Raw genomic sequence first — 27,959 nt, forward strand, 5'->3', positions numbered from 1 at the left:
TCCTATGCAACCCATTTATTATATCCTTCATAAATTTTATTATATTAAATAGTGGTATTCGTACACTATAAACCGAAATTCCTTCATACTATGTGTCGATTTTTCAGCTTATTCACTACGCCATTCCACTTATCTAAGCTTTTCCTTTTTTCAAACGACTGTTATATATAATTTGTATTATCAGTGTACAAAGCACACGTCTGTGCGCTTGAATCACAACTGTGGGTGGCAAGACGTATGAAATAATTTGATAGAAAAAGTTACCGTCTGCTCTGACAATTTATAAATCTCCATCGGAAGTCGATGAAACGAAATTCTATGAAGTGTCTTCGATTAACGCCCAATTAACGCATTTAAATCACTTTAGATGCTTTCAATTTGTTTTTTTTCTAATGAATTTTTCAATTCATTTCTGCAATCCTCAAAAAAATCCTTAAGAATGGCGGAAACCCGTTAAAAATTGGAGGAATTTGAAAGGTGAAAAGTACAATCTCATGTTTATGATAGAAAAAACGCCAGAATTTCTGATCAAATGATTTCATTCGTGCGCAAAAGGGAAGAAAATTGAAATAATGATAATTACAATATGTCGTTAAAAAATTGAATTATTAAAATTACATATTGGACAGCACTGTCGAAGTATAAAAGTACGACATAAGGCAATCAGTTAATCCTCCAATATTTCTCACCGTCGGCAACATGAAGGGAACAGAATTGATTATTTCGAAATAAATTCAGTATAAATAACAGATTAATTGCATCGATAGCTCATCATTCACATCGCTCCACAAAACAGCTAGGCCGACGCTTTTGATTTTATTACACATTTTTTATTTTACCATTTTCATTCTTTACACAGTTAATATATAGCATCCTATTCATATTCATCTGTCATTCGCAAAGAGTTCGACTCGTTTGTAATCGTTTCGCCTTGACGATAAATCTAAAAACTATCTTATAACAATATAACAATCTGTTTTCTAGTCTAGCTTACCCAATTATTTTATTATCCATCTTTGTATATTCTCCCTCCGTGCATACACACGCATTTCTTTTCTACAATAATTCACATAGATTTCACATTTTTGCACACTCATATACCGACACTTCACCTGGATATTTAATTATACTAACTATCTACTTCCCATTTATTTACCTAAATCATGTATATAACATACGTAATAGGAGCTCCACGCAGTTGTATATTTCGTTTTTGTGTTTTTTTTTTTCTACGTAAATTGAGAGTGATGTGCAATTTTCTGGGAAATCATTGATCATTTTCGATCCATGATGCCACTAATTCAGGCCAGATTTCGTGTGCTCAGGTAATTAAATTAATTGAATTGAAATATACCCGTAGATTTTTTGTAGACTGAAGAAAATTAAATGAAGACTGCCATCCTGTTACTGTGCGGAATATCTATTGACACAAAGTACATCCGATTTTTCCTGGACTTTTGTTCATTGTTATTATTAGTTTCATTTATTATTACCCATTATACAATCACGGCACAATTATTGACTAACGTAGCGAAGCGTCTCAACGATTTAAGCACCGATCAAAGTTATTGTACAGTTGACGGCTTTTTTTCTTGTTGTTTTTTGTGTATTGTTTACCATGAATTAAGGCAATTTGTTAAACTGTGGCGGGAGTCTTGAAAACAGTGAGAAATTGTTGCACCAATTTCCATCAACGAGATAAACAAAAAGAGCGAATAAATTATTTTAATTTCTCTTATGATATTGACAAAATGAATCAATAGTTTTCCTTTTACGAATTTACGAATTCTTTTAACTGATTTTTTACTGAACACTCAGTGCAAGAATTTATCTGGAAAGATCAGTATCGATTTATTTCAATTGCAAAATATTTATCCTGTAGAATGTCCATTATATTTTTTATTTACATCCTGAGATACTAGTCGCTAGAAATTGATGCAACTGCCCTCAAGACGCCACAAAAATTATTGACTAATATTTACGAAGGATGACTGAGTATCGGGGAATAAAAAATCATGGCTATTAAGTTCACGGCTTCGTACAAAATGGTTAACTGTTTGAGAAAATGTGGCTAAAGTCATCCATGATAGGAATGAAATCATTCAATCCACAATTAATTACTCACTTTCTCACTTACTTTATAATTATTATCTCTCATTACATCGACGCAATTGCAACTATCTAGCGTAAACTGCCATCCTTAAAGTACGTATATCTTCGAATTCTACAATTATTTCTACATCTTATCACAAGCCGATCGTCACGGCAGTCCTTCCATCCTTGAACTCCTGAAACAAAAATCAAAATATTCGATTAATGCATGAAAATGGGAAATAAATCGGATATAATTTCAATAGAATAAATTTATTCTTTATTCTCGCCAGAGTGACTCACAATTGATGGGGAAACGTCAATTAATTAACGAGAGAATAGAAGGATATTTTGATGGAGATGAATGGGGTATTGATTTCGGTTTAAAAATCATTCTAATTCAACCCAGATTGAACTAGTATTTCAACGGTTGAATCCGCGAAGCGATTGTGTCAAGTTTCGAGAGGATGGGATTCGTCAGGTTTCCGGGTGCCAGGATGTCTGGTTCGTTCGTCGCCGATTTTCTCTCCTCCATCTCTGTCGCATTCTATATCTATAACTATCCTACACACTTTTCCCAAACCCCGTGTGTTCGCAAAACGGAAAGGAAGCATAAATTTCGGATTTTCGATCCAACCGTTGCGTTTATAAATTTTCATTCTCCATTCGATTCTCATACCACCGAAAATTTCTAGGTACTTATCAATGAAAAATCTCGGTATAATGGACACTGTACCATAGGCGATAGTAAAATAGTCGGAGAGACGAGACCGGCAAATAATTTACATAGGAAATTACGTTAATAATTCGATATTTACTGTACCCCCAACCAACTCAATTTGAAACTCATGTATCCCATTCCTTTACTTCCCGTTGTGTTTCAAAAGTGGATGATAAATTTAACAGTGATACGGTGCGACCCAGAAAATTTTTCTATCCAGTATCGGTGGCATAAATTTCCACTTGCGTATATACACCGCACGTTGGAATGAAAAACTGGTGGGAGATGGAAAAAAAAAGGAGAGACTTTTTCGATAAAATATCGAAAGCACAACCATACGTCTTTCCGGGCTGCAGACACCGGCGCCAACTCCAAATCAAATGTAAAAAAAACTTACGAATATACAAAAAAAAAATGTGGAGAAAAAAAAATGCTGTCGATTTTTTTTTCACTCTGGGTAATCGAATGAATTTTTACCAGAGGACGCGGTTATTTTTGCCTGCATCTCCGGAAAAATTTGTCAATTTTTTTTTCTCGATTCTGGTAACTTCCTGGAGGACAGGGGATTGTATGCCGCCAAGAAGACTTGTTGCTTCACCTCCCAGAAAGTGTTGGCTTCTTCATGTCGAGTCGTGAGTTACAAACTGACTTGTGGCAAATCATTCCATATGCCGGCCACTGTATCGCTCCGGGTTTCCAATGGTCTACATTAAATGGCCTCAGCTTTTTTGCCAAGTATTTCCATTGCCAAGTCCTTTTCATTTATTCCCGAAAGAACAATGATAGCCAGCGAGTGAATAGTTCCAACCATCTGGTCAAATCCGAGATAATCAGAGATCAACTCGAGAATTTTATAAGAGCTTTTCCTAATGGCACTGAAAATACCAAATCAAGACTGTTATTACACCAGAGTCAAGTGTCCCTGGGGTGCATAAATATATTCCCCTCTGGCTCTTCCACTCGAACAGTCGATATTAATTGATCAATTAATTACAGTAGCTTCCTGTCATCAACGCAACTCTGCACACGTCAGTTCGATGATTGGCGAGAGATTCTATCATTTTATCGGATTCTCTTCGAAGAGGCTTTTCAACTCATTGACACGATGATCTTGAAATTTGCATGATCTGAGCTGCACGTTTACTCTGTCTCTTCCATTCGCATTACTCCAGAGTGAGGGAAACGATGGAAGAGGCAGAAAAGAAGAGAAAAAATTATATGGATAAATTGGTAGAGAGGGAAGACGATGAGAGAAAAAGTTAGAGTCTGTAGAAGTAGATGTCATCTTCCACTAGAGTCGACCCGCGTGTCAAATCAAATTTACCTCATTTGCCTCCTCAGACGACGGCTTTTACTCAGTCGAGAGAGGAATCTATTAGAATAATTTTTATAAATCCAATTTTAAATTCTTCCAAACAAAGTTACTTCACTATCACCCGCTGACAGCAGGCACCTTATTAAGTCACCTCTATCATTCGGCTTTTTTTTCTCTTCAACTGTGTGGTATCCTAGACTGTCAATTTAGAGTGTCACCAGCGTGAGGAATTCTTATCGGCATGAAATGCTTTTATCAAGTAAAATTCGGGGCTCGTCTCGTTTTCGTCTGGGGGAAATCAAAATTGGAGTTTCATCAAATATTTTAGTAATAAACGCACTCGCAGTTCACTGGCTCTTGAAATTTTCTTATGATGTAATTTTAACGGAAAAAGAAAATATTCTCAGATGGCTTATTCATGTGATGTAGACGCGCTTGACACGAACGTTGTCCCGGTCGATTGATTTTTTTTTTCCACGTCACTAGACTCGTAATGTGTTGCCTGGTGACTGATAGAATGAGGATTTTTTACTGATTCAGAATTTAACTGCATCTAATTGAAATCGGTATCGGTGAGGGTCACACCGTGAATTAAATCCTTAATTAATACCAAATTATCAAAGATCTGAATTAAATCTAATAGTCATTATAATTATCTATTTATCTTAGATAAAGTTAGAAATGTGGAGATGGGGAGAAAATGAGACTGAATTTTCCACGTATTTTTCTGTCTCCCTTATTAATTGAAAATAATAATAAAAATTGTTGCAGATTGTTTGGAGATTTGGGGGTTCATCAATTATTCGTAATGGTTATTTTTAATCGCCATTAAAGTCTCATAATTTGCAGGCAAGTAGAAAGAATCTCTTTCTCGGTGTAATGTAGTAAAAAGCTCTAAATCCAAGAATGCAATTTTTTCGGAGAAGTTGAAAGAAAAAAAAAAAGGTCACGGTAAGAAAGCACGTGATGGACGGGATTCCTGCGAAGCTAGAAGCCACTTGGGTTGGAAAACTGGGTGCGAGAGTCTGAAAGTCAACGGCTATTCGACGAGACATTGGATGGCGCCAGTACTACTACCTCAACTCCGTCGGCGAGCCTTTCCTCTTACATACTCCCCTTCCTCGCAGCATTTTTGGATTTGGCCTGCTCTCACCACTTTCCAACCCCGTCGATCTCATTCCCCAAAAGCGTCCCAAGAATTATAAAGTTCCTCAAGGAGAGATCTGATTCTTCTACTTGCTCTCTTTTTATGCTGGTCTCATACCCCCAGGATCAACCGTTTTCCTCCAGCTACACCCTCCAGCCTCTCACCTCCGACTCCTCCTCTGTTCATTCGTTACATACTTTTTTTCAACTTTTTAAAACTTCTTCAAAGGTTTCTTCGCTGACTCTTTTTATTCACGTACTTTACTCGTCTGTGTCGACTTCCGTTTGTCCTCTTCCTTATGATTCTTTATGTCTCTTTTATTAAATCGGAAATTTTCACTCGTAATTCAAAATTCTGTCGGGATTTTTATCTGTCTGTGAGTTATTGGTGGACTGGGGCAAGATTACACTTGAAATTTCATGGGTAAAATATTGGGATTTTTAGTTCAGGTTTTAGAACTTCAAATTCATACTTTTGTCTGAAGATTGATTACTCCTCAAAATAAAAAATTCAATTTTCTGGAATTTTCGATTGCCGATTGAAATTGAATTTCAAACTCATATAGTTAAGAATTCAAATGATCTTATCATCGAGACGACAGAATGACAATTCGAGGATCAATTCCTGAATAGCAACCTGTCTTCACCAAAAGTCTTCGTCGAAAGATCGAGATGATAGTCAGAATCAGATAATTTGATTGATGAGTCTGATTACTGAGCCCCGAGGGCAAAGGCTGAGACTGACTAAAAAGGTCCCCAAAAAAAGGGAAAAAAGGGCCGAAAGGTTGTCAATCCTCGAATAGGTTACAAGCATCGAAATAGAATCGATAAATCGTTATGAAATTTGACCGCGATCACTATGATGTACTCAAACACTCAGAGTACATCAGAGTACATGATAGAAAGGGAGTTTTGGCGCAGGCGTGGGTGAGATTTTTCAACCCCTAGGAATTAAGGGTGTGTAGGTAATACCGTTAGCTCCTGGGGAAAGTGATGTGCGGTGGTGGGTATGAGGTGATTGGCGAAGGGGTGAGTTTGGTCCAAGGGAAAATGTTAGGATGGGGATGGCCACGTGGCGCCGTGGCGCGTCTTTCCGGCGCCAACCAACCCACCACTCTCTGCCACTGACTCTCGAACTTCAACTCCACCGAATACTCTTCAATAAACGGCTAGATTATCTGTTTGAAAAGTTACCGCACCTCACTGCGAGAAAATGATTCATTGTCTTTTAAAAATTTTCAATATCACCCAACATTTTCCCAGCAGCATCTTCCCCCTCGAAAACACTCAGCAATTATATATTCTAATAATTATATAATAATTATTGCATATGTAACATTATATATTATATATTAAATATAATAATCCTGCAGACGAGGACTTATCGGAATATTATATTTCAAGGTAGGCTCAGGCTTGATTGATATATGCAATCACACATGTAAAGGGATAATTACCAGAATATATAATTTATTTGATTGTTTATGGATGTGGATGATTATAAAATTTAATTGATCAGACTAAAAGTGATGAAAAGCCAGGGAGAGAAGAGGTAGGTGATGGGGGGAGGAGGGGAGAAGGGGAGAAGGGGAGGAGGGGAGGAAGGGAGGAAGGGAGGAAGGGTGGAAGGGCGGAGGGGAGAAGGAAAGTGAAGAAAAGGGTGAGATTCTCGGACATGCTTGTTCCTTGAGTTTTCTTCGTTTTCTCACAGATGCGGTATCTTCATGGTTACGTCAGCATGTTTCAGTTTGCCCGAGTCTAAAAGTTTTGCACACTGGCGACAAGATATTTCAAGTGGTCGCTCACGCAGTCTCAATTTTACGTGCCACCCTGGTTCACCCATAGCCCTTTACTGAAATATTGGACGGTTCCTTCTTCCTTGGTTCATCCCCTCACCAAGCCGCATATCCTTCCACCTCGCTTAACTCTTCTTGTCTTTCTTATTTCACTTCACTCCACTCACTCTTTTATTTTTTTTCTTTCTCCACTCTTCCCTACTTTCTCAATGTGTGTATAGATTTCTCCTCCTCTTTGAGAGCTTTTTTTTTTCTTCTCTTCTCCACAATTTTATCTATCCAACTCTATTCTAGTTTATTCGTGGCTTTCCTCACTCGTCCGCAAAAACTTTACAACTTACGAGTCCGCGTTCTCGTATTCTTCAAATCGCCTGGACCCATCCCACTATCTCAGGGTACTGCGAGTGTTAACTACCCATGAATGAATTATTGTTACATCTCGAGTCATGCACTCATTCATTTTGTAAAAACAAATTTATGAAGATACTCAGCAAATGAAAGGGAGCCCTCATAATTCAACTAATTCAGTTTAAAAATTTGCCAAATAGACAGCCAACTCTAGTTCTGAGTAATTCCTTTAATCAAAATCTCGATCAATGGCAGTTGGAATTTTTCATAAATTCCGGACCAATAATTCCAGAGTGAAAATTCCTTCACCCTGAGTTATCCAAGATTTGCAGTTAAGAAGGAATTCAATTAAATAATTATACTCTAGAGAAGAAGCCACTCAACGAGTAAGTTTATAGTTACGTTCAGTTAAATCAGCCAAGGACGGTACGTCTTAATATAAACTGAGTTTTGCTGGATAAGTTTTGCGGGTGGGGAGAGTTGTGCTGCAGCCAGCAACTAACTTATAATGCGATTTGTTTAATCGGTGCCAACTACTTTATCCCTTCCCTCTACCCTTGCACTGTTTCCAAGTGGACTCCGAGGATTGTGGAATGGTACAAGGAATCTACCCTCCGCACTAAATGAAAAGGATGAGAACGAGATAAGAAAATGCGAGGAAAGTAGACAAAGAGCTTGGACACTTTTACTGTCTCAATCTTCGATTCTCAATCTTCATTTCTCGTCAATTTTTTAAAACTTTTTTGACTCTCCTCGACTATTCCCAGTTCAGGCCATATCTCTAGCCAATCTCCGAGATTGCTAGGTTTCGGAAAATTATGGCAAACAATTGCTTCAATGATAATGGAATATTCGTACTGATCTACCATCTCCAAAACACAAGCAATCCATTGACTGATGATCAATGATCAACTCAATACCGAGCAATCCCTGATTAATACTCAACGAATCGTTCTGGCACCGATTTCAATGATTTCTATTGGATCATTTATGATATGCATTATGTACTCACCAGTATATTGTCGCTTGGGTTCACGATATTGACAAAAAGGCATTTGATGCAGCGGCATGGAAGTTGAGGAGAACAAAGCTGGTGTCGTTGTTAGTGTACACCACTGCTAGTGAACCCACGAGGGTGGTGCAGCAGGTGTCGTTGAATTTGTGGTGGCATAAACGCCACTGGATGGATTTGACGATCCAGCTTGATTGTTTGACGTAACAACGTTACCGTGATTCATGGCAGTGTCAGTGACTTGAACGGCTGCTGTACCCATTATTCCTTGTTGAAAATTGAAGTCCAACGTACCATCCATCGAAAGCTCATGTTTTATTACCTAAAAGAACAGAAGATCATTAATAACGAATAATTAATGATTAATTTGGACTTCCAATCGATGACTGAGTTGGATATGGAGGAAAAATAATCATTACCTCGTCGACATTGCAATCGAAACCACCGTGAAGCCCCTCAATATTAATATTCAAATCATCAAGTAACGTCGTATTGTTTAATGCACCCATTAATTGACCCATCATTGTACTCGGCGTTGATGTTGGTGTCTGTGGGGGACTAGAATTCGTTGGTCGCGTTTGTGCCTGTCTCGGTTGATTCTGCTGGTCTGTTTGACTCTGAGATTGCAGAAGGTACTGTAGCTCTTGCTCGTTGACTGTTCTCATTTGTGATTGAGCTTGTGTTTGTTGTTGTGCACCCAGTGGTGATGTGCTGGGTTCACTCTGGTACGACGGTGACATCCCAGAGACGGGACTCAAATTCTGACATAAAAATTCCATTTATCAAAGATCTCCAATTATTTCTGATGATTAGATTCATTGGTTACGGGCATTTCATCTATTTTTCATGGGATAATTTTGGCAAGGGGTGGAGGGTCGAGGCACATATTAAGGACAATAATTTTGAATTTGATACGCACCATTTGACATGTGCAAGGCTGGAGACGATGAATGGGACATCTCTGTTGGTTTGCAGGCTGTGGTGTTGGTGGTAAACCGTACGGTGACGATGCTTTACGCAATGTGTTGTTCCTCTGGTACTGTGCCTCGAAGTAGGAAGGTGGTGGCACTGTTTGCTGTTGATGATTCGGTGGTGATGTTTGATACATCTGGTAGGATTCCAGCTTCATCGATTCGGCAAGATTACCAGCTTAAAGGATTACCATTTATCATTAAACCCAAGAGTTCAACATCAAGAGCAATTATTTAATTCAACATGTTCAATCATCATGCTATGGATCAATAATCTACTGTACCTAATTGTTCAGGACTGTATGAGGAGCCATAAGTTCCGGTCCAATCTGGCTCTCCAAGCACAGCTGGAATCGGACTGAGGCGACCTACCGATGAGGCGTTGCTCGAAGCTCTCGGACTATTATGGAGAAATATTTTGATTATTAGAAATAATTGACGAAGGACCATTTGTGTGTATTTTTTTTGAATTACCGAAAGTCAGGGGACAGCTGGAAACCTCCGGCATGGAGTGGACTATCGGGAAATAGATCAAGACCCTCACTGACACTGCTACTAGGACTTGGTGTTGCATCAGCCTGCAAGCCATTCCTCAATGCCTCCACCTTCTTCTTGACTCGACCTCTTCGCTTCTCGAATTTACTCGTCTCCATCGAAGTCGCTCTGCGAATAATTCATCCATGGATCAACCGGAATATTGTAAAGGAACGAATTCTTCAGCTGTCTGTTCATGTTCTTTATTTACCTTCTTCGGGCTGATTTTCCGGGTTTAGCATCTGGATTTATCATCCACCATGAACTCTTTCCGGTTCCCTCATTCTGCACTCGCATAAATCTGTTATGTAAGGACAGATTGTGTCGTATTGAATTCTGAAATTGAAATTACGACAGAATATTTAATTCAAATGGCCATCACATCCGTTGATTAATTTCTTTGTGATTGAGTTTGACTAAAAATTATTTGATCTCATTTCAACCCGCCATATTAAAAAAAAAAGTGACAGAGTGATTTCCAGCGGTACCAATGAATAGTCCCTCGCGTCTCATAGATATAATCATGAGAAAACCGAAGATTTTTATGAGAATCCATGTTCGATTGATCGAGATGCCTGAGGTATGGAATAATCCGCAGAAAGTCTACTGGAGGCGAATTGAGTCCCTGATGGGTTTAGGAGTTGGAGTGAAGTCCATGTGTACATAACGCAAAGTGGAAGTAAAAGGAAAGGATTTTCTGGATTTTAGCAGTGGCTCTATATGAGATATATTCTCAGAACAAACTTTTACTTTGATTGGTACGAAAGGGATGGACGATGGCCGTTTTAGGATCGGCGATATCTCCAGGAAGAAGAGGTTGAAGGGGCAACTTGTACTCATCGCAGTCTCGTAGTCTCGTGAGATATACCTCTATTCCCTTGTAACTGTAGTTAAAAGTTCTTGGGAGATGGCAACGAGTCGCCAACTACGATCGACCACCGCCGCGGGTTTATTGTTGCAGATATAACCATCAAAAGCACTCTTATATATTTCGTCGTTACTGCCTCCGAGGATTTTTAGAGCTGTCCTACGAGTACATTGGGAGTATTTCAAATGCAAAAATGAAAGAGGACAAGTTTTAAAACGATCTTCCAGTCAACAGAGGGTTGTAACTAATAGTCATTATTCTTGTCAGTCCACTGACTCCTAAGGCTAACTCCTAACTTTTATTTGTATCATACTATTCTATTGAATTTATTTATTATTACTCTGTATTCAGAGATCGGCAATTGATATCGTTTTTGCAATTTTTTATTCAATAAAGGTGAAGGAGAAATATTTTATAACTAAGCTACTCCGAATTGTTTCCAATTCATGGAAAATTCTCATTCCGCATTTCAGTGAAATGACGCACTATGTCGATAAATAATTGATCAAAAGAGACATCAATTGTATGCGCAGAGATTTTCTAGTGATTTAGCTATCGGTATATGTCAAGAGTGATTTTACCACACGAATGCGATGAATAATTTACGGTTTTTCCGGGGACACGGAATAAAATTGATCCAAACGATCTCTCATGTTCGTGGTAAATGACTTTTCAGCTTTATTCCAATTTCTTTTTAGACAAAAATTATCTGTAACGCGCCTTTTCGTTATGTGCATAATTCCTTTCAAGGGAATTATTAAAAAAATGAAAACTCCTTTTGATTGTGTTAATTTCTAAAAAGGATGTACTCTCTTTTCCATATCTCAATGTGGTTCGTATCTTTTTATGTCAAATTGCGCGTTAATCTTTCGAACCATTGGGATGTGGTTTTTGTCTTGTCAGAGTGAAGTGGTGATAGAAAAAATGTCAACAAGAAAGTGAATATTTAAACGAGATGAATGGGTTAATGTAATCTCGATACAAAATAAAATAGAAGAGAGCAAGAGGGATTCAGTGATTATTACCAATAATTAATAATCAATTTTCTAACAAAGTGTGTTTTATCTGCAAAAATGTAGACAGTACCTACGGTCTTCATGTCGAAATAAATATTGCAAATATTCGGGTAAATCCGGTATCAAAACAAGTAATTATCATGTGATCCATTCGCTATTTCCACTCATGGTGTACCGCAGGCATCCTGTGAATCAATGGTATAATTCACAATTTCGTTGTCCCAAGAATTCAAGATAAAAGTCAAATCTATTGTGGTTATTTCATCAAATTGTGTCTCACTCCATATCAAAACCTTAAACGCCACTTGTGGTTTTCCGATTCTTGTTTTTGTTGTCGCAACTATTTCATGGTGATATATAAACCGATATTTTCATGTTTGCATATTTGAGGATAAACAGCTCTTTGGAATATGAGCTACTGAGACACGCGCCCAATTCTTGAGAGCAAGTCACTTTGTAATCCCCGAGCTTTCAGGATTCGTCTATAATTGTTTATTGATCGACCAACTATTACGCGTTGTGGTTTACAAAATTGTTTAGCGTAAAAAAAAGGGGTGTCCAAAAATTATTTGGGTGTTGATTAAAAAATGGGGGACTTTAACAATAAAGTTAATTGAAAGTACTCTCATTACTCTCGAACTGTTGATTTTTTTATTTATATTTAATTGATATATTAATGTTAATGGATTTTGGAAAAAAAAATGGAAAATTATTGTGGGAGAAAAGAAAATGTTGGTAATATTTGAGAAGTTTCTTGAAATGGTGAAAATTGAATAATCTACTCTTTGCTCGTTGCAAAGACGAATGATAATTAATAAAAACTGGTGATTTATAGATCGTTATATCAAGGTTACAAGTCCATTCCCGTGACATTTGTGAAGCTGGCGTAACGCTCTTTCGTTCCATATGAGCGAATTCACATTTTACCCAAAATGATGAATCCTTACTCCCCAAGTTTTTTGATCCGTTCGTGATATCCAAGGATATTTCGCTGTCCAGTAAATTCACGATTCGCATCCCTGATTCACACATATCACTAACCGGTTGTAAACTTTTTCAGATCATTCATGACAAAATGAGAAATTGGGGAGACCATAGGAATTCAAAAAAGTTGCTTTTTATAATTAATTAATCAATTTTGATAATGAATTAATGAGTTTCATTTGATTTTGAGTCAGTTGTTCAAGTGAACTGCACCTTCTGCAATTGATACTATTAAATTTTTTTGGGAATGAGTAGAAAAATTTTAACGATTTGTCTGGGTACTTTACATTCTCATTATTTAATTCATTATCGACTCGTTTACTGAATTCCTGTGGATAATATTAAGTATGAATCAACACAGGTGCGTGGTAGGCTAGTGGTTAAGGTCTAGGATTAGTAAGGCGTAAGATTAGGAATGATGGGACTTAGGTTTGGAGACTTGTCGGAAAATAATCGATCAAAAAAAAAATCGAAAGAAAAACGGATAGATCATTTTTCATCGCTGAGTATAAATAATTAATTCCCCGGAGTCAATCAAATAAAATTGTCAAAACTATTCCACCATCAATGAGGATACGCTGAGTTGTCTTAAACTTTGAAAACTCTTTGATTCTCCCAACTTCATTTCCTTCCTTCAAAAAATTACCCCAAAGGAAGTCGCAGTGGCCAAACGAAATGGGAATAACCATTATATAGTCCCTGACTTCCCAACCTAAATTTGGCCCACATTCTCCCCTCGTGCCAACCCCAGAATTCAATTTCATAAATATCGATTACCCCAGGCCACGAGAAAAATCCAATCGGCAATTCCACCTCGGAAAAAACATGGGACATGGAGTAAAGAAAAGCGTCAAAAAATATTAGCATTGAAAAATCAAAAGAGAAACTAGGTCACGACGACCGGACAATATTTCCGACAATATCAAATGGAAAATTATCTCCCAAACATTTCCACGAGACAACTCCATTAATTGACTCCTAAACCCCGAAGACTTCCATTTTCCACAGACTTTTTCACAATTGTCCGGTGAAAAATTGCTTGATTACCATATCAATGGAAAAACCAACTCGACGGATTGTCGATATCAGCACGTATTACGGTAATTTATTCAAAAAAATTCTGGTAAAAAAATCGATAAGCGTGGAAAAGAGTTGAATAAAGAAATCCGCTGGATGTGAATTATCAACAGAATGAAAGGAAACGTATGAAAAAGTGGAGAAAGTCGATAGGACTTGTTGGCTGACGGTAAGTTGACCCTGACTGCGCTGCAATTGATCTCAATTAGATTGTCTCCCACCTAGTCAACGACGTTGTAATCCACTGGGATTCTCCCCTGGTCCTCTCCCTGCAATTGCCTCAATTTTCTCTCCAGCCATCTCCCATCCTCACCCACCAGACTTGATCAATTAATTGTACAACTAGTACACCCGTGCATCTATCTCCTCATGGATCTTGATGATGCTCTCTTTCACCATTTATTGATCGCATTGACCGACCCCCGGACGATTCTCTCCTATATTTAACGTTCATCATTGATAATTATATATTTTCTTTCTTCGTCGTAGTTGTCATTATTTGAGTTTTCAACCATTGAACTGTTATAACAACAACACGATCCGATACACCCTGGAGATCCAGAGATAGAGCTTCCGTACGAGCGATAAAAAAAAAAGGGCCACCAGTTTTGCTGGCGAGGAGAAGATGCGGATCCAATTCCACGAGTGCCACCTGTTGCAGTTTGATGTTGCTGTGGGCAAACCCGGGGCATCTCCAAGGGGCTCGGGTATAGAAGTATTTTTTGCACATGTCAACAGATATCCTCTTCAGGGATAGCATCTTCAGGGCGCAACGAAAAAAAAAAAAACGAAAAACCTTCGGAAACAACAGTTATGCGATACTCGATAAAAATATTAGAGACATCCAATATTAGACGAATTTACCGGCCATCGCACGAAGACCCGAAAAGCGGACACCATTTTTAAAAATTTTTATCATTTAAATTATTGACTGAAAAATTTCCAAGGGCCCACCTTCCCACCTTCCCACCTTCCCACTCTCAGATCACCCTGTAGGAAATCGATTTATTTTTTAATGAATTACTAGGGAAATTATTTGATGAATATAATTAATTGCCAAGTGTTTTATCTTGTGTCAATGCAGGAAAGTTTTGGCACAAGCTGAGATTCGAATTTCACGCTGAAGTGGTCTCAGCCGGTCTCGCAAATGAGACTTGATTAATTTAAAGGTTAGCAGCTGTTGAGATGTTATCAGTTGTATGAATACTTGTACCCTTATGTACGACAATCGCCTGTACCAGCTCTCTATTATGGAGGTACCCGGCAACAATTTAAATACACTTGTCTGTGCGTTAAATCTTATTACGCTGCTTGTAAAAATTTTTAAAGAGAATCGTTTAATTTTTTTTATAATTCTCCACAGACGCGTTATCAAAGATAACATGTCGGGAATGTCATGAACATTATTCACCCATATGCAATATTATTTTTATTTATTCAATTATTATTTGAATTTTCAATGAAGAAATATCTTGCAAGTGGAGTTTAGTGAATACGAAATGGTACTAAATGTAATACCTTCAACCTCGATAACGACCTAAAAATTAACAATTACCCACAGAATGGTGTAATCATCCCTATCATGAAACCATCGAAGCAGGCCCTTCGTACATAATTGTGATTATATTAACGTAAGCTTCATTGACCACTCGGTAATCGTCTTATGAGCCTTTATTGCTGCTCGTTGGGCGGCAACTATCGACCTTAATTTGATTTCTCTCGGGCACATTATCAAGTACTTCTCCACCAGCCCTGACTATTATCCTAACTATGCAGCAGATTTTCAATTAAAATAAAAAATAAAAAGCTATAAAAAATGCGTAAACAAAAAAAAATCCGAGACGTACATCGATTCATCACTTCAATCTCCTGAGCAATCACAATATGTCATGGGAGGAGTCATGTACACTTCATGTATACATACATTCCCCCAGTTTTTAATAATAATTATACTTGATAAATAATGCAGTCGAGCAGGCGTTTGCAGTTGGAGGGGAAATTATTGGGTGGTTATTTAGTTAACTATAGATCATGAGCTGGTGGACAAGATAACTCATCAAGGGTATTTGTAAGTGCATGCGATAATGCCATTGTCGTGCTATTTCTACCGATCGAATGTCCGATTGCTGATGGTTTCGAGTGATCCAAGTGCTACAGTCGAAAAAAAAAATCACCGATAACTCCGATATTATACGAAATTATAGTGTCAACTATTGTTGAATTAGCCAATAGTCACAATCAATCGATAAAGATTCAATAAACAAACTAATTAAAAAATTATTGGTATTTTTTTTAGGAAGTGAAAATTGTGTATTTCCATTTCGATTTCGATTTCGATTTCGATTCTACAGATCCACGTCATGATAATTGCAATTATTGTAATCAATGCGATCGATGCAATTGTTGCAATTGTTGGAATTAATGCAATTGTTGCAATTGTTGGAATTAATGCAATTAATATAATTAATGCTATTGATGAAGTACTGTTTAGGATTTTAAAAAAGATTCGCGGAATATTTTATATTAAATTACGAAAACGTCAGATGGACCCTCAATATCCTGTGGATATTACCCGCAATATCACCCTGTGCATGTGGTCCAAACCGATGGGACTCATTCACAGTATTTGCATATAAACGAAGTATCAGATGAAAGCTGCTCGGATTGCCTTACGCCATTTTACGACATATCGAAAAATTATTCATTTGAAAATTAATCGGTTCGGAGAGGTGTATGTTTATTTACATGACGAATTATCGGATGAACTACATAATCGCAAGATCATGAAGATGTATTTCCCATGGACAATACTCCTCTGATGAATTTCTAATGATTCACGTATTGAAGAAAATTAATGGGAATTTAAGATATTATCATTAATTTACGATTTCGAAAATGTGAAATGCAGGAATTTTACGCGTATTTTACGGCAGTGGAATCGTAAATGGAACGATAAGTGGATATAAAAATTAATTGTTCATAGGAGAATAGAATTTGCGCAATTATACCGGAGTTTCATATTTCTCCGAAGTTTAATCACTTAATTACAAACAGAATGACGATTTTTCGGTAATTTTTTGTGGATAAATGAATAAATCTCCATTTTTGGTGGATTTAACTAACCGATCGGTCAATTGTATTCCTTTTCCCAGTGATACATATAAAAAACCCACACCCGCACGTCTCTAAATGCACCGGCAAGAACACAATAGAAAAATCGGCAAACGAAATCCTTTGACAGCTGTACCCTTCGATGATGCCAATGAAATACGAAAGGGTCATTCGTTTGAATCTGTCATTGAAATTTTTCCATTGAACATTGTTGGAGATATTATATTTCCACACAAGAGGAAAAATGTGGGAAAGGGGAAAATTTCGGATATTGAATTCTCATGGCAGATGGTCAGGGAATAATATATTTCCTCGGATGATTAATCTGCATATTGCGTATTAAGTCCTCCAAGGGCTCTTGCATTATATTTTCTTTCGAGAATATTCTCCCCCTTTCACCCAAAATCAATCAAATCAATTAATTATTTCTGAAGCTTTCTGACAAATGTCATGATTGCGCAATAATTTTTCCGTGTTTTTTCCAAAATTTTTCAAAAATTTTGACTTTTTTCATTTATTCCATTCCATCATTACTTTATGTTTCATTTTATGGGTCATGGAATAAAACCGGTAATTCTGACTGAAAACTTTGAAATTAATTGATTATCGATATATTTTTTTTTCAAATCATGTGATAGGAGTTGTCTTCTAGTTGGAGACCAGCATGAGCTAGCTTAACCCCGGGGTATACAATTTCTGTTCGAAAATATAGTGTCCGGCATGTGATGAGTATATTACATAGCAGTATGATATATCGCCCTTGGGTCTTTAGGATAACGAAGGTGAGGTGGAGGAGGTTTTTGCTGACGTCAGGCATAACCTTGAGCACCGACCTCGGGCAATGCGTCTGCGTGTCTCAGTGAGAAGATCACACCGTGTAAATCATCATCATTCAATCAGTGCAACCAACTCGTCAGATATACCCACGAGAAGAAGAAATCCTGAATTGTTCCACTTGAAGTCGATTATAACATAAGCCACGTAGTAGTCACGAGATTTCACTGTGATAATAACTCGATAAGAATCCACCAGCAGAACAAATCTATCACTCAATAACAGAAAATTATGATTACAATTACCATTAGCTGGTGGTAATCGCGATCTGCGTAATTATCATTCATTATTTTCACAGGAATATTGTGAAAGTCTATTTAATTCTGTGAATTAATTCAAAACGTCAAAGACTATTGCTAACTCGAGTGTTGATATGAAGTTTAAAAATATTATGGCACAAATCGAAATCGAAGTGGAAAATTCATAATCATGATTCATGATAACATGATCATCAAGTTTAAATGATTCAATTGCTCTTCGTCCACATTATCCACAGCAATTGTTTACCACTCGCTCCTTGCAAACAATTTTATAACGAGATTTCTGAACGGTAAACCATAACGCCGGAATTTTATTATTTGTAACGGGAATCCATTGGTATAAAAAAAAATTCAGCGTTTCAACGAGTTAGAAATTCAAAGTGGATAAAAAAAAGCTAGAGCAAAAAGCTGTGGTGCCTGTCTCGCAGTGGATGATAGTAAATAAATGGAGGGATTGAATCGCAATAAATTGGAGAACCTGGAGAACATTCAGGTCGAGGATTTATCAACAAAACGGAGAACCACTGAGGGCTGTCATGTATAATTGAAGAAAATGTTTCAACGGTCATGTTGTGACGTCACGAGGCAAGAAGCAAATTGGTGGTCTCACACTCCCACTTTACTGTTTCTGTACCAACACCGAGTCATTACTCGACGTAATGTCGACGAATCCATCCCGATGTAGTGCGCATGCGTCGTAGATCCCTGCGTACATACGCGATTACGGATAATTGCAATAACTGCGGCCAATGCGCCCCGGACTGGTGACCAATGTAGGGGTAAAATGGATACGTTTTTTATTCAATCATAAACATTTTCCCTACATTATTTCGGTCATCCGATTATTTATATTCTTGAATAATCATCGGCTGATAAATTGTAATCGCTGGAGTGATGTACCAGGAAGTGTTCCAACGAGTCAAATTGATTCTCCCCGAACTCGCGCTCGTGATATATTTATTTACTCATCGGAGGAAGAATCCGGTAACACTTGTGCCAACTAAATGACCCACGTACTGCAGACGTTTTCGAGCCCCCAAAATGCAACAAGTTGCTCGTTCGTACTCAGGGTATATCAGCTTTTGTACTCCTGTTGCTGTAGAACGTTACATTCATGCGGTTATAGATACTTCCTACTTGGCAATACAACAGCTCGCGACGAGCCAAAAGATTCATTTCATAAAATCGCCTGCATAAAGCAAAAACCATAGATAACCCAACAATAAACTCTAATACCGATATATTTATCCACGTCAATTCGCTCGAGACTTTTCCCTAAATTTACAAAAAAGAAAAAAAAATAGAAAAATGAGACGATATCGAAATTGATTTTTTTCATTTCGATAATCATTTTCTTCCCATTTCTATTTTCATTTCCATTTCCATATCCATTTCCATTTCCATTTTAATTTCCATTCCCATTTCCAATATTTTATTTTCTCAAAAATTCAGTGCGATGCACGGTGTTTCGCAAAATCTGAATGTCTTGAACAATTAGCTCTCCTCGTTCTCAAAAAACTTGGCATAATGATTCCACGGAATACTGGTAAATAGCACAACAACGAGAGCCACCCGAAGGACGTGGCAATCATTGGCCAGAGCGATAACCTCCGTCAAGTCGACCGAGTGATAAGACACCACCGGTTATCTTACAGAACCGTTTAGCCTCAACACATCAACATCCCCAGTTATCCCCCAACGATGACCCGACATTACCCCACCACCAGGTTATTCATGGCCTGTTCAGATTACCATATTTGTTAACAATGCAAATTAACAATGAATGTACAATTTTTGAGGATCAACGTTATCTAAGAGATTACCTAGATGATCTCTCGCTCATTATCACCGATGGATACCAAAAATTATCTAATCAATGCCTTCAAAAATTCATGAAAAAAAAGTTGCTGTAGAGTTGAGCTGAGATAATGCACATGATTATAATGACTCATTTTTGTATACATCGGGAGAGGGAGGTTTTCAGTCTCAAGAATTTTAAGGGACTCCATGGCTTCTATTTTATCTATTCTCCCCCGGGATACGAATTTCACATTAAAAAAATTTTACAATACTAATGTTTACGAATAAACCGCGGGGATAAAAGCCAAGTCATTAACAAAATCAATTACAGTTTAGTGATTCACCATCAATCACGTCCTGACCCATTTTTCCAGTTATTAGTAACTATCATAAAAAGCCGAATAAAGCTGATGACGATAATAATAGTTTTATTTTTAGAACTCAAACGATTAAACGGATAAAACTGAAACTGTCAAAAAAATAAATGAGGAATGAATCCTCTTTTATTTTTACCATTACTACATCAGGAAATACGTATTGTAAAATCAGACGTCGAATTGGCATCAATCATTGACGTATCTAAGATATCGATGATGGCGTATCGAAATATGATATTTCTACAGCGGAAAATATATTTCGCAATGAAATTAAAAGAATCTATTTTGCGCGGTAATCAGTTATTTGTCCCGTATAATAACGAAATATGAAGATGAGTTAAAAAATAGATGGAAAAAAAAAATGAAATAGTTCTGAAGGTAAAGAGGACAATTTCGTGGCTGTACGGGTGCCAGGAGTAGCGAAAAATAAATTTAAATAAAAGAATGGTCTCCGGTGGTGGAATAGGCCTATTGTACATTGGTATGATATATCCACGATTGTGTCGTGCGTCACACGTGTCACAAGAAAATAGAGTCATTGCCGTGACTTACGAGAGATGGAAATATTTCCAAGATCCGTCCTTCAGCTGCTGTCGCCTCCTATATTGCCTCAACCAACTCCAATCTTTCATTTTTTTCTCAAAAACTACTGAAGAAAAAATGGAAGCCGTCCAATTTCCCTCTGTTCCTATCACTGCATGCAAATTCCATCTCCAATTGAACTTCTCATATTTCCTCCCTCCCAATTTCCTCATTATTTATAGCGCAATCGCTTTTAATTTTATACCATTTATCGTGGGATGCGATTCATTAATTTTTTTTGAGCATTCTGGCTCATGAGAATGGAGAAAATCAAATTTTTGAGAAAATTCTTTAAATTTTATTTAAGTTCGCTAACGCAGATATGGGCTAACTCAATTCATGTCAAATTGAAATACGGGAAATTATTGCATCATCATTTACTTTATTCTGTTTGTGTCTTACTAACACGTACAGAAATTTCCCTTTATTTTTTTTATTTTTTTTCGCCATTACTGCATTTAAAATTTTTAGGTTTACTCTGCCCCACAGAATATTAAGTCTCTGACCAGTTTTTATTATAAAAATTCTACCTTTGAATTTTTCATTCCGAAAATTTATCAAGCAGATTGAAAATAAATCTCAGGTCACTCCATTTTTTTTTTTCCAAAAAATTTGAATCACTCCCAAACAAGTGGTGAATTTTTAAATATAAAAATAAAAAATATGTCAATACTAGATATTGTTGATAATATAAATAATAAATATTTCACGCGTGTTTTATATATCCGTTGGTTTAGGCCACACCGTAGTTCAGTTACGCAACATGATAATTCATAATTACGCATGCAAGAAACGAAACATGTGAGAAATGAAGGCAGCATAATAGATGCGATCAATCGCGTCATACAGGCATATAATCGCGATTTCCCGCGGTTGTCGCGTTAGGATCATAGGTCGACAGCTCAGATATATCCAAGAAAAGAACTGAAATGTTGAAGCACCAAAACGAAAATGGGGAGAGCCTAAGAATAGAACCTAGAGAGAGTTTCGTTACTTCGATTTGCTACAACCTCTCAAAATCAAAGATTAGTCAAAAAAAAAAAAAATAAAAAAAAAATAGAGAAATACAATCGGTGTTACGTAATTTGGGGCTCGCCATGGTGTTAATCTACGCATGAGCCTTCACTCATTAATTACGAAAAAATTCCTAGTGCGTATGTTCGTGTGTAATATTATCGACGACTCGTGCGAGACAGTTCCCCTTCCTCATGGCCATCGCCACATACGATAAATCTACGTGGCCGATAGAAACCTAGAATATACTGTATGTTCTTGGCTAGACACGAACACTAGAATAAAAAGTTTTCCCCTTCAATCCACGTGGCAAACGTGCAAATTAAATTATCATTATATATTCTAGTATTCAACGATTTGTCACGATATATTTTGTGAATGTCAACGGGATAAATGAACGTGGAAATTTTTCGACGGGACAATAATCGATTTTGAATTGTCCCGATATGACTTCTTCATGTAGATAAATAAACAGGAATAAACCAGTTTGAGTAATTGACGTAGTTATTAGGAATATTTTGAAATTCATCACATACACTCAATTCTAATTCCGCCAATTCTCATTCGAAGATAATTATGGATTAGTTATTTTGAAACTGGATGAGGATTAATATTCATTTTAGCCTTGTAAATAAACAAAAGGGAGTTAAATGATTGAATTGCCTTTGCAGTTTTTACATGTGATTTATCCCCGCCAATGGAATAATCAACACTATCCACTCCCCCCTTCGCGATATTCTATAAAAAACGAAAAAAACCAAAAAAGCAAATTAAAATCAAAGAACCGAACAAAACAAAACCCCAAACCCAAAAAAAAAAAGACAAAACATTGTAGCGTGATAGTAAATGGAGATGAAGACAAGGTGGACAGACACCTTGTCTCCAACACGTGCATTCGCTGATTCCCCTATATTTTATTCTCCCACAAACAAGTACTACCTGGTATCCTTGATTTAATCATTCAGCTTAACGTAAAATGCAACAAACACATTGCCACCGTTGAGCATTTATTTTCCTGAAATAATGATAGTGCAAACTCGAGAAAAAAACTTGACAATATCCACGTTGAAAAATTATGGTGAGACAGGAACAACTGGGGCTTAGATTTGTTTAACCCAGTTTGATGTTTACAAATGTCATTACAATTTTATTATTCATACGTTCCTGCACTTTAAAATCAACTTGACCCTTGACCCTTGAAGCTAAGAGCAACGAAAATATTGAAATATCAGGAGTGATGAGATTTTAGTTATTTGGAGCACTTCACTTATATTTTTACTGGAAACCCAATCCCCAAGAGATGATTATAAATAGGAATCAATCGGACTTGAGTTAATAATAAATAATAAATTGACTCGATATTTGCATTAATGAGGAGCTGAATGGCAATGGTGGGAATTTTAATCTACTGACTATCACGAAACATAAAAAATATGAGACTCATATTATCTGGGAAGTAACTTGATGGTTCAAAAGACCGACCTGTTGCGCTCGTCCTCAGGTATTGATAACTCAAAACTGAAGTTAAATAAACAATAAAAATTAATAATTCCAGTGCTCCTCAATTAATAAAAAATTCTCCAAGTACCATAATTATGATTTTTTCAGATATTTCATGAATTTCATCAAGCCTTTCTCGATTGTCGTCTCGATTGTCGTTTCGATTGTCATCTCGATTGCACGTAAGATCTTGTCGAACCGATTTTCCAATTATTGCAATATAATTTCTACCGATGGCCCCAGTAACTTATGTCCTCTCGATTAAAAACATTTTAACATTAATATAAATATTTCCAAGAGGTACACCCTCGATTCCGTTGGTTTCCGAAACGACAGACTCTCAAAATAATTCGTACAAAAACTTGGACAGACACCAGATTCCTGATTCTATTACCGAGAGAATCGGCTTGCCCTCATGTTCACTGGGCCGTCAAACAATTGAACTCAAATGGCATGAGGAACCCACCGGTTGTTCCTTAAGAATTTCCCATGTAAAAACATCAAAACCAAAAAGAAAAAAAAAACCAAAAATCTCGTCGGTACAGTTGCGGTCAATTTTACCACTGAGTGCAATGAAGAGAAGAAAAATAAGAAAAGAAGCCGTGGAGGAAAGAGAGTCTGACGAGTGTGGAATAAATGGCACGCGAGGTCATTGCCTCGAATCCAAAGATTTGATCGGTCTCTTTCTCTTTCCAGACCAATCAAATCGCATTCCCCATCCCCCAATAAAAATACTCAATTGAATATTTTCATTTTTCCTCATGAAGTAAACGCCTGCAAGATAATATACCGTTTATCGCAATGAGACAATAAGATGACGTACATCTGAACTCGATGTACTGCATCACATGTACGTTAAATAAATAATCAAGGAAATTCAAGTCCTGTGTAAGAGTGTGATCATTACGTTAGCGCAATCCTTGGAATGAAATAGCAGTTATCTATGAGATACCAGTATATATACATTAAACTCACTTGCATCACAATTAAATACGCACGAGTGGAAATATGTCTCTTGCGCTTAAAATAGAAGAAATTTTTTCATTGTCGAATAAATTTTTCAGTCATGGAATAATGACACAGGAGTGAGATGCATCCTTGTGACCAGTTTGGAAGATTTATCTAAATAATTATCACCTGGTGAGCCATCGGAAAATTCGCGAATGCAATTGACATCTTTTTGATTTATAAGATGTTATTCAATTGATAAAAATTATGAAAATTATGGAAATTGTGGAAATTGTGGAAATTGTGGAAATGAAATTTGTGAAATAATTTGGAAATCATTGAGGGATCATTGAGGGATCATTGAGACGATGGATAGAGGTTGAATTATATCCGTGAGAAAATGCTCGCCTTTGGAGGATTTCATCTAGAGTGGCAACGTGGTGGACTGCAGTTGCAGAATATACATCGAGAGATTGAGGGGAAAGGGCTACAGCACCGAGATGTAGAGGAAGAGAAGCGGCAACGACGCGAGTACGGAGTTGTGCAAAAATAACGCGTGGAAAACGCGGAGCTCTAACTCGTTACATATATACATGTGTGTGCACATATGTAAGAGCACCGGCTGAGCCGGATCACACCCATCCAGCGAGTTCATTGGAAAATTTCGTAGGTAGCCAGACTTGTCTAGCATTTTCTCCACTCCAACCAACTCTATCAATCCATCAATTAATTGCTCGCAACTCATTGCAATTAATGATAATGAATTATAATAGGTAAAGGCTCGAGGAGAAATGAAGAATATTGTCGACAAATGATTTGCCAAATTATTTTTGCGGTTTGATGGGATTGAATGCCCAAATGGGGGAATTGGAGAATTTGGAGAGCTAGGGAGTTTGGGGAATCGAATGGCTAGGTAACTGCGCCATTTGAAAAATAAAAATATTGGAGAAAAGAGTAGTTGTTGAAGAGCAGGTTTTACCAATCGAGCAACTCTGGAATCGACGACACGTGCAATATTCTCATTGGTAAAGTTAGCGGAAAGTTGGGTTTGTCTTTGTCGGGTGGGAATGCAGATGCTAAGAGACGACCTTGGTGTGCCGTCCGCCTCTGGCCTCACCTACCAATCATTCTGAATGTGTGTACTGCCTTCTAGTTGGCTTTTTTTTGCGCGTTTGTCGTTTCATTGCATTAGTACAACCAATTTTCCACGATTTTTCGTTCTAACTAGCCCTTCATCAGAATCAAATCGTTAAACTGTGGTTGGTAGCAATACAGCGACAACTTATCGAGGAAGTTATTTCAAGTATTTACTTGTTTTCATTATGTCTAGGTTTTTTTTTGAATTTTATGGTCTCGACACACCTGTGTGGTTGGATTTTCTTTATCTGACGCAATGTCGAACTTTCCCTCCACTCGGGGAAAATTATATTCTAAATTTACAACAATTATTCATTCAATTCCTTGAATATTCCGGTAATTATGAGTTTGAGGGAATAATTTCCCTGATTTTGCTTCGAGCATGAGAAATTCACAGGAATTTAAAATGAAATTACAATTGTCACCCTCACAAATTTTCAATTGACCACTAAATCCCCAAAAATGATTGAATCCAACAGGTGCTAACGAATTCAAAATAATCGATAAACTCCAGATAAAACTTACCTTCCAGCCAGCACTACTGTTGCTATCCCCCTTGTCCTTAAAATACGGTACATTCTGCACCATCCACTCATAAATCTGGGAAAGTGTGAGTCGCTTCTCAGGTGCACTGGTGATGGCCTGGGTTATAAGATCAGCATAGCTGAGATTGCCCCAGGCATTTCTCCTGGATGAATTTTTCTTAACGGGAAGAAGACCAGCCCCCTGTCCAAGTCCACTCTGCTGCGGTGGTGTACCACTTTCCGTACCATCCTTGCCAATTCCAACGCCATTACCACCACCACCATCACCACTACCACCATTCCCATCAACATAGCCATCAGGTCTTGGCAATGGCCACGTATTGGAGCGTGCACGTGTCTGGGGTTCAAATCCACTTTCAAGATCGAATGACAATCCCTGGGGTGTGTGGGGACCATCAGGTGGTGAATGCGAAGGAGGTGGTTGAATGGTTGTCGGGACCATTACTGGTCCCGTCACCGAGTCCATCATACTATCCTCCGTAAAATCCACTTTGACTGATTTTCCTTGGCCACTCTCTTCCCTGGACACCCTGGCCACCAGCTTTTCTCCAGCACGCCAACAATGTCTCCCTCTGCGCTCAACACTTGATCAACTTGGAAAAAAAAAATTGTGAAACTGAAGTCGCCTCAATCCTGATAGATCCAACTGGTATTGAATGCCCAGTAGTAGGTTGAAATTGCGCGGGACTTCACAAGAGCAAAGTATTGGAAGTGGGGATTTCGCTGGTGCGGGGTAATAGAGGGGGCAAAGCACGTGGTCCAACGATGTTTACGGAGCGACAGGTCACGTGGTCATGTTTTGAATGGGTTTGTGATTTCTCTAGGTCTTCTCTATTTGTATCCTCGAGAAGTGGAAATGAAAAACAATCTGGAGCTCTTGCGGATTGTTTACTTCCTCGTCGACGAGGGATTGTGATTTTTTACCGAGGATATTTGCATCGAGACAGTCTCGTTCAGTCTGATGTTCTGATGCTCCTGGGGATAACGTTGATGCGATGAGAAAGAATGTTGATGTCAGGATCCGTGATAATACTCTCCACCTATGGTGTAACGCTTCGATTTTTCCCAAAGAATTTCAAGGCCGTTGACGCCTCAACAGTCGCGTTATAACTCTCCCGGACTTCTATGCCTTTTGCCACCACCACAACAGACCGCGGAATTTCGACGTTGTATACTCCAACGTGGACCGCCTCTCGCACGAACGTACGATTACACACACTCTTGGCCTTTTTTTTTTTATTCTCTTTACATCTCTCTTTATTTTTTGAACGTTCCCACTTCTCGCGATACCACTTGGATGGCCCTCGGATCTCCTAGATCAGCTCACCCAAAAACTCGATGTACAATTTTTTCACGTATCGTATAATTGTGAAACGGAAATATCCCAGCGATATATTTTTTATCACTCCCTTTTTTTCTCTTGTCTCGACTTACAAAATATGCACTACGGAGAGAGGGGTGGGGTGAGCACTTGTGATAGTTGTTTTCGTTATTCTCTTTTTATTTCTCAATGACAACCGAGAAGTCGAAACGGGCTGCGCAGATAGCCGTTGCAATAAAACATTCGATAAAAATGTGAGTGAAGAAGAATTAACTCGGCAACAGTTTTTGTAACATCAGTCTCTTCCGACATGAATTGTTAATGATTAAGTTGTCTATACACGTCAAGGATAAACCGTATTGAAATTAAAATTAACCACGAGGTCGTATTGCGCGTTTCGTATGTAAACTATAATAAACGAGAAAAAAAAAAGCGGAGATACGGAGAGTTTTTTTTTTTTAAATTAGTCAAGTTGCCGGCGAGGCAGCGCGGCGCGTACTGCCGTACCGTAGACGATAACTGGTTTTCTCGTTGTGAAATACGTTTACGGAAATAACCGATGCTACCCGAACATCTACAGCTCTCTCACTACGCAAAATGAATTCGTGGCGCCTAGCCTCACTGCCCTCTCCTCCCCCTCGCCCTCTCCTC

The 27,959-nt window shown here is 37.8% G+C and overlaps 1 protein-coding gene across 1 annotated transcript; it reads right to left on the reverse strand.

Annotated features, from left to right (window-relative positions):
* foxo (forkhead box, sub-group O) lies at positions 1–27,821 on the reverse strand. The gene is made up of 8 exons (XM_011309211.1): positions 25,968–27,821; positions 10,146–10,270; positions 9,875–10,063; positions 9,685–9,800; positions 9,349–9,578; positions 8,849–9,190; positions 8,430–8,751; positions 1–2,288 (listed from the first exon to the last, which is right to left on the reverse strand). Exons 1-7 carry the CDS (start codon positions 26,454–26,456, stop codon positions 8,536–8,538), a joined length of 1,707 nt encoding a protein of 568 aa, XP_011307513.1. The 5' UTR covers positions 26,457–27,821; the 3' UTR covers positions 1–2,288; positions 8,430–8,535.
* Positions 27,822–27,959: the final 138 nt, after the last annotated feature.

This window comes from Fopius arisanus, unplaced genomic scaffold (assembly GCF_000806365.1).
Source record: "Fopius arisanus strain USDA-PBARC FA_bdor unplaced genomic scaffold, ASM80636v1 scaffold00065, whole genome shotgun sequence".
NCBI lineage: Eukaryota > Metazoa > Arthropoda > Insecta > Hymenoptera > Braconidae > Fopius > Fopius arisanus.

Coding starts and splice junctions, on each gene's coding strand:
- foxo (XM_011309211.1), bottom strand. CDS start 26,456: ATGATGGACTCGGTGACGGGACCAGTAATGGTCCCGACAACCATTCAA. Junction 10,271..25,967: donor ACAGTAGTGCTGGCTGGAAG/GTAAGTTTTATC, acceptor TTTCAATTTCAG/AATTCAATACGACACAATCT. Junction 9,191..9,348: donor AGCCTTGCACATGTCAAATG/GTGCGTATCAAA, acceptor TTTTTATGTCAG/AATTTGAGTCCCGTCTCTGG.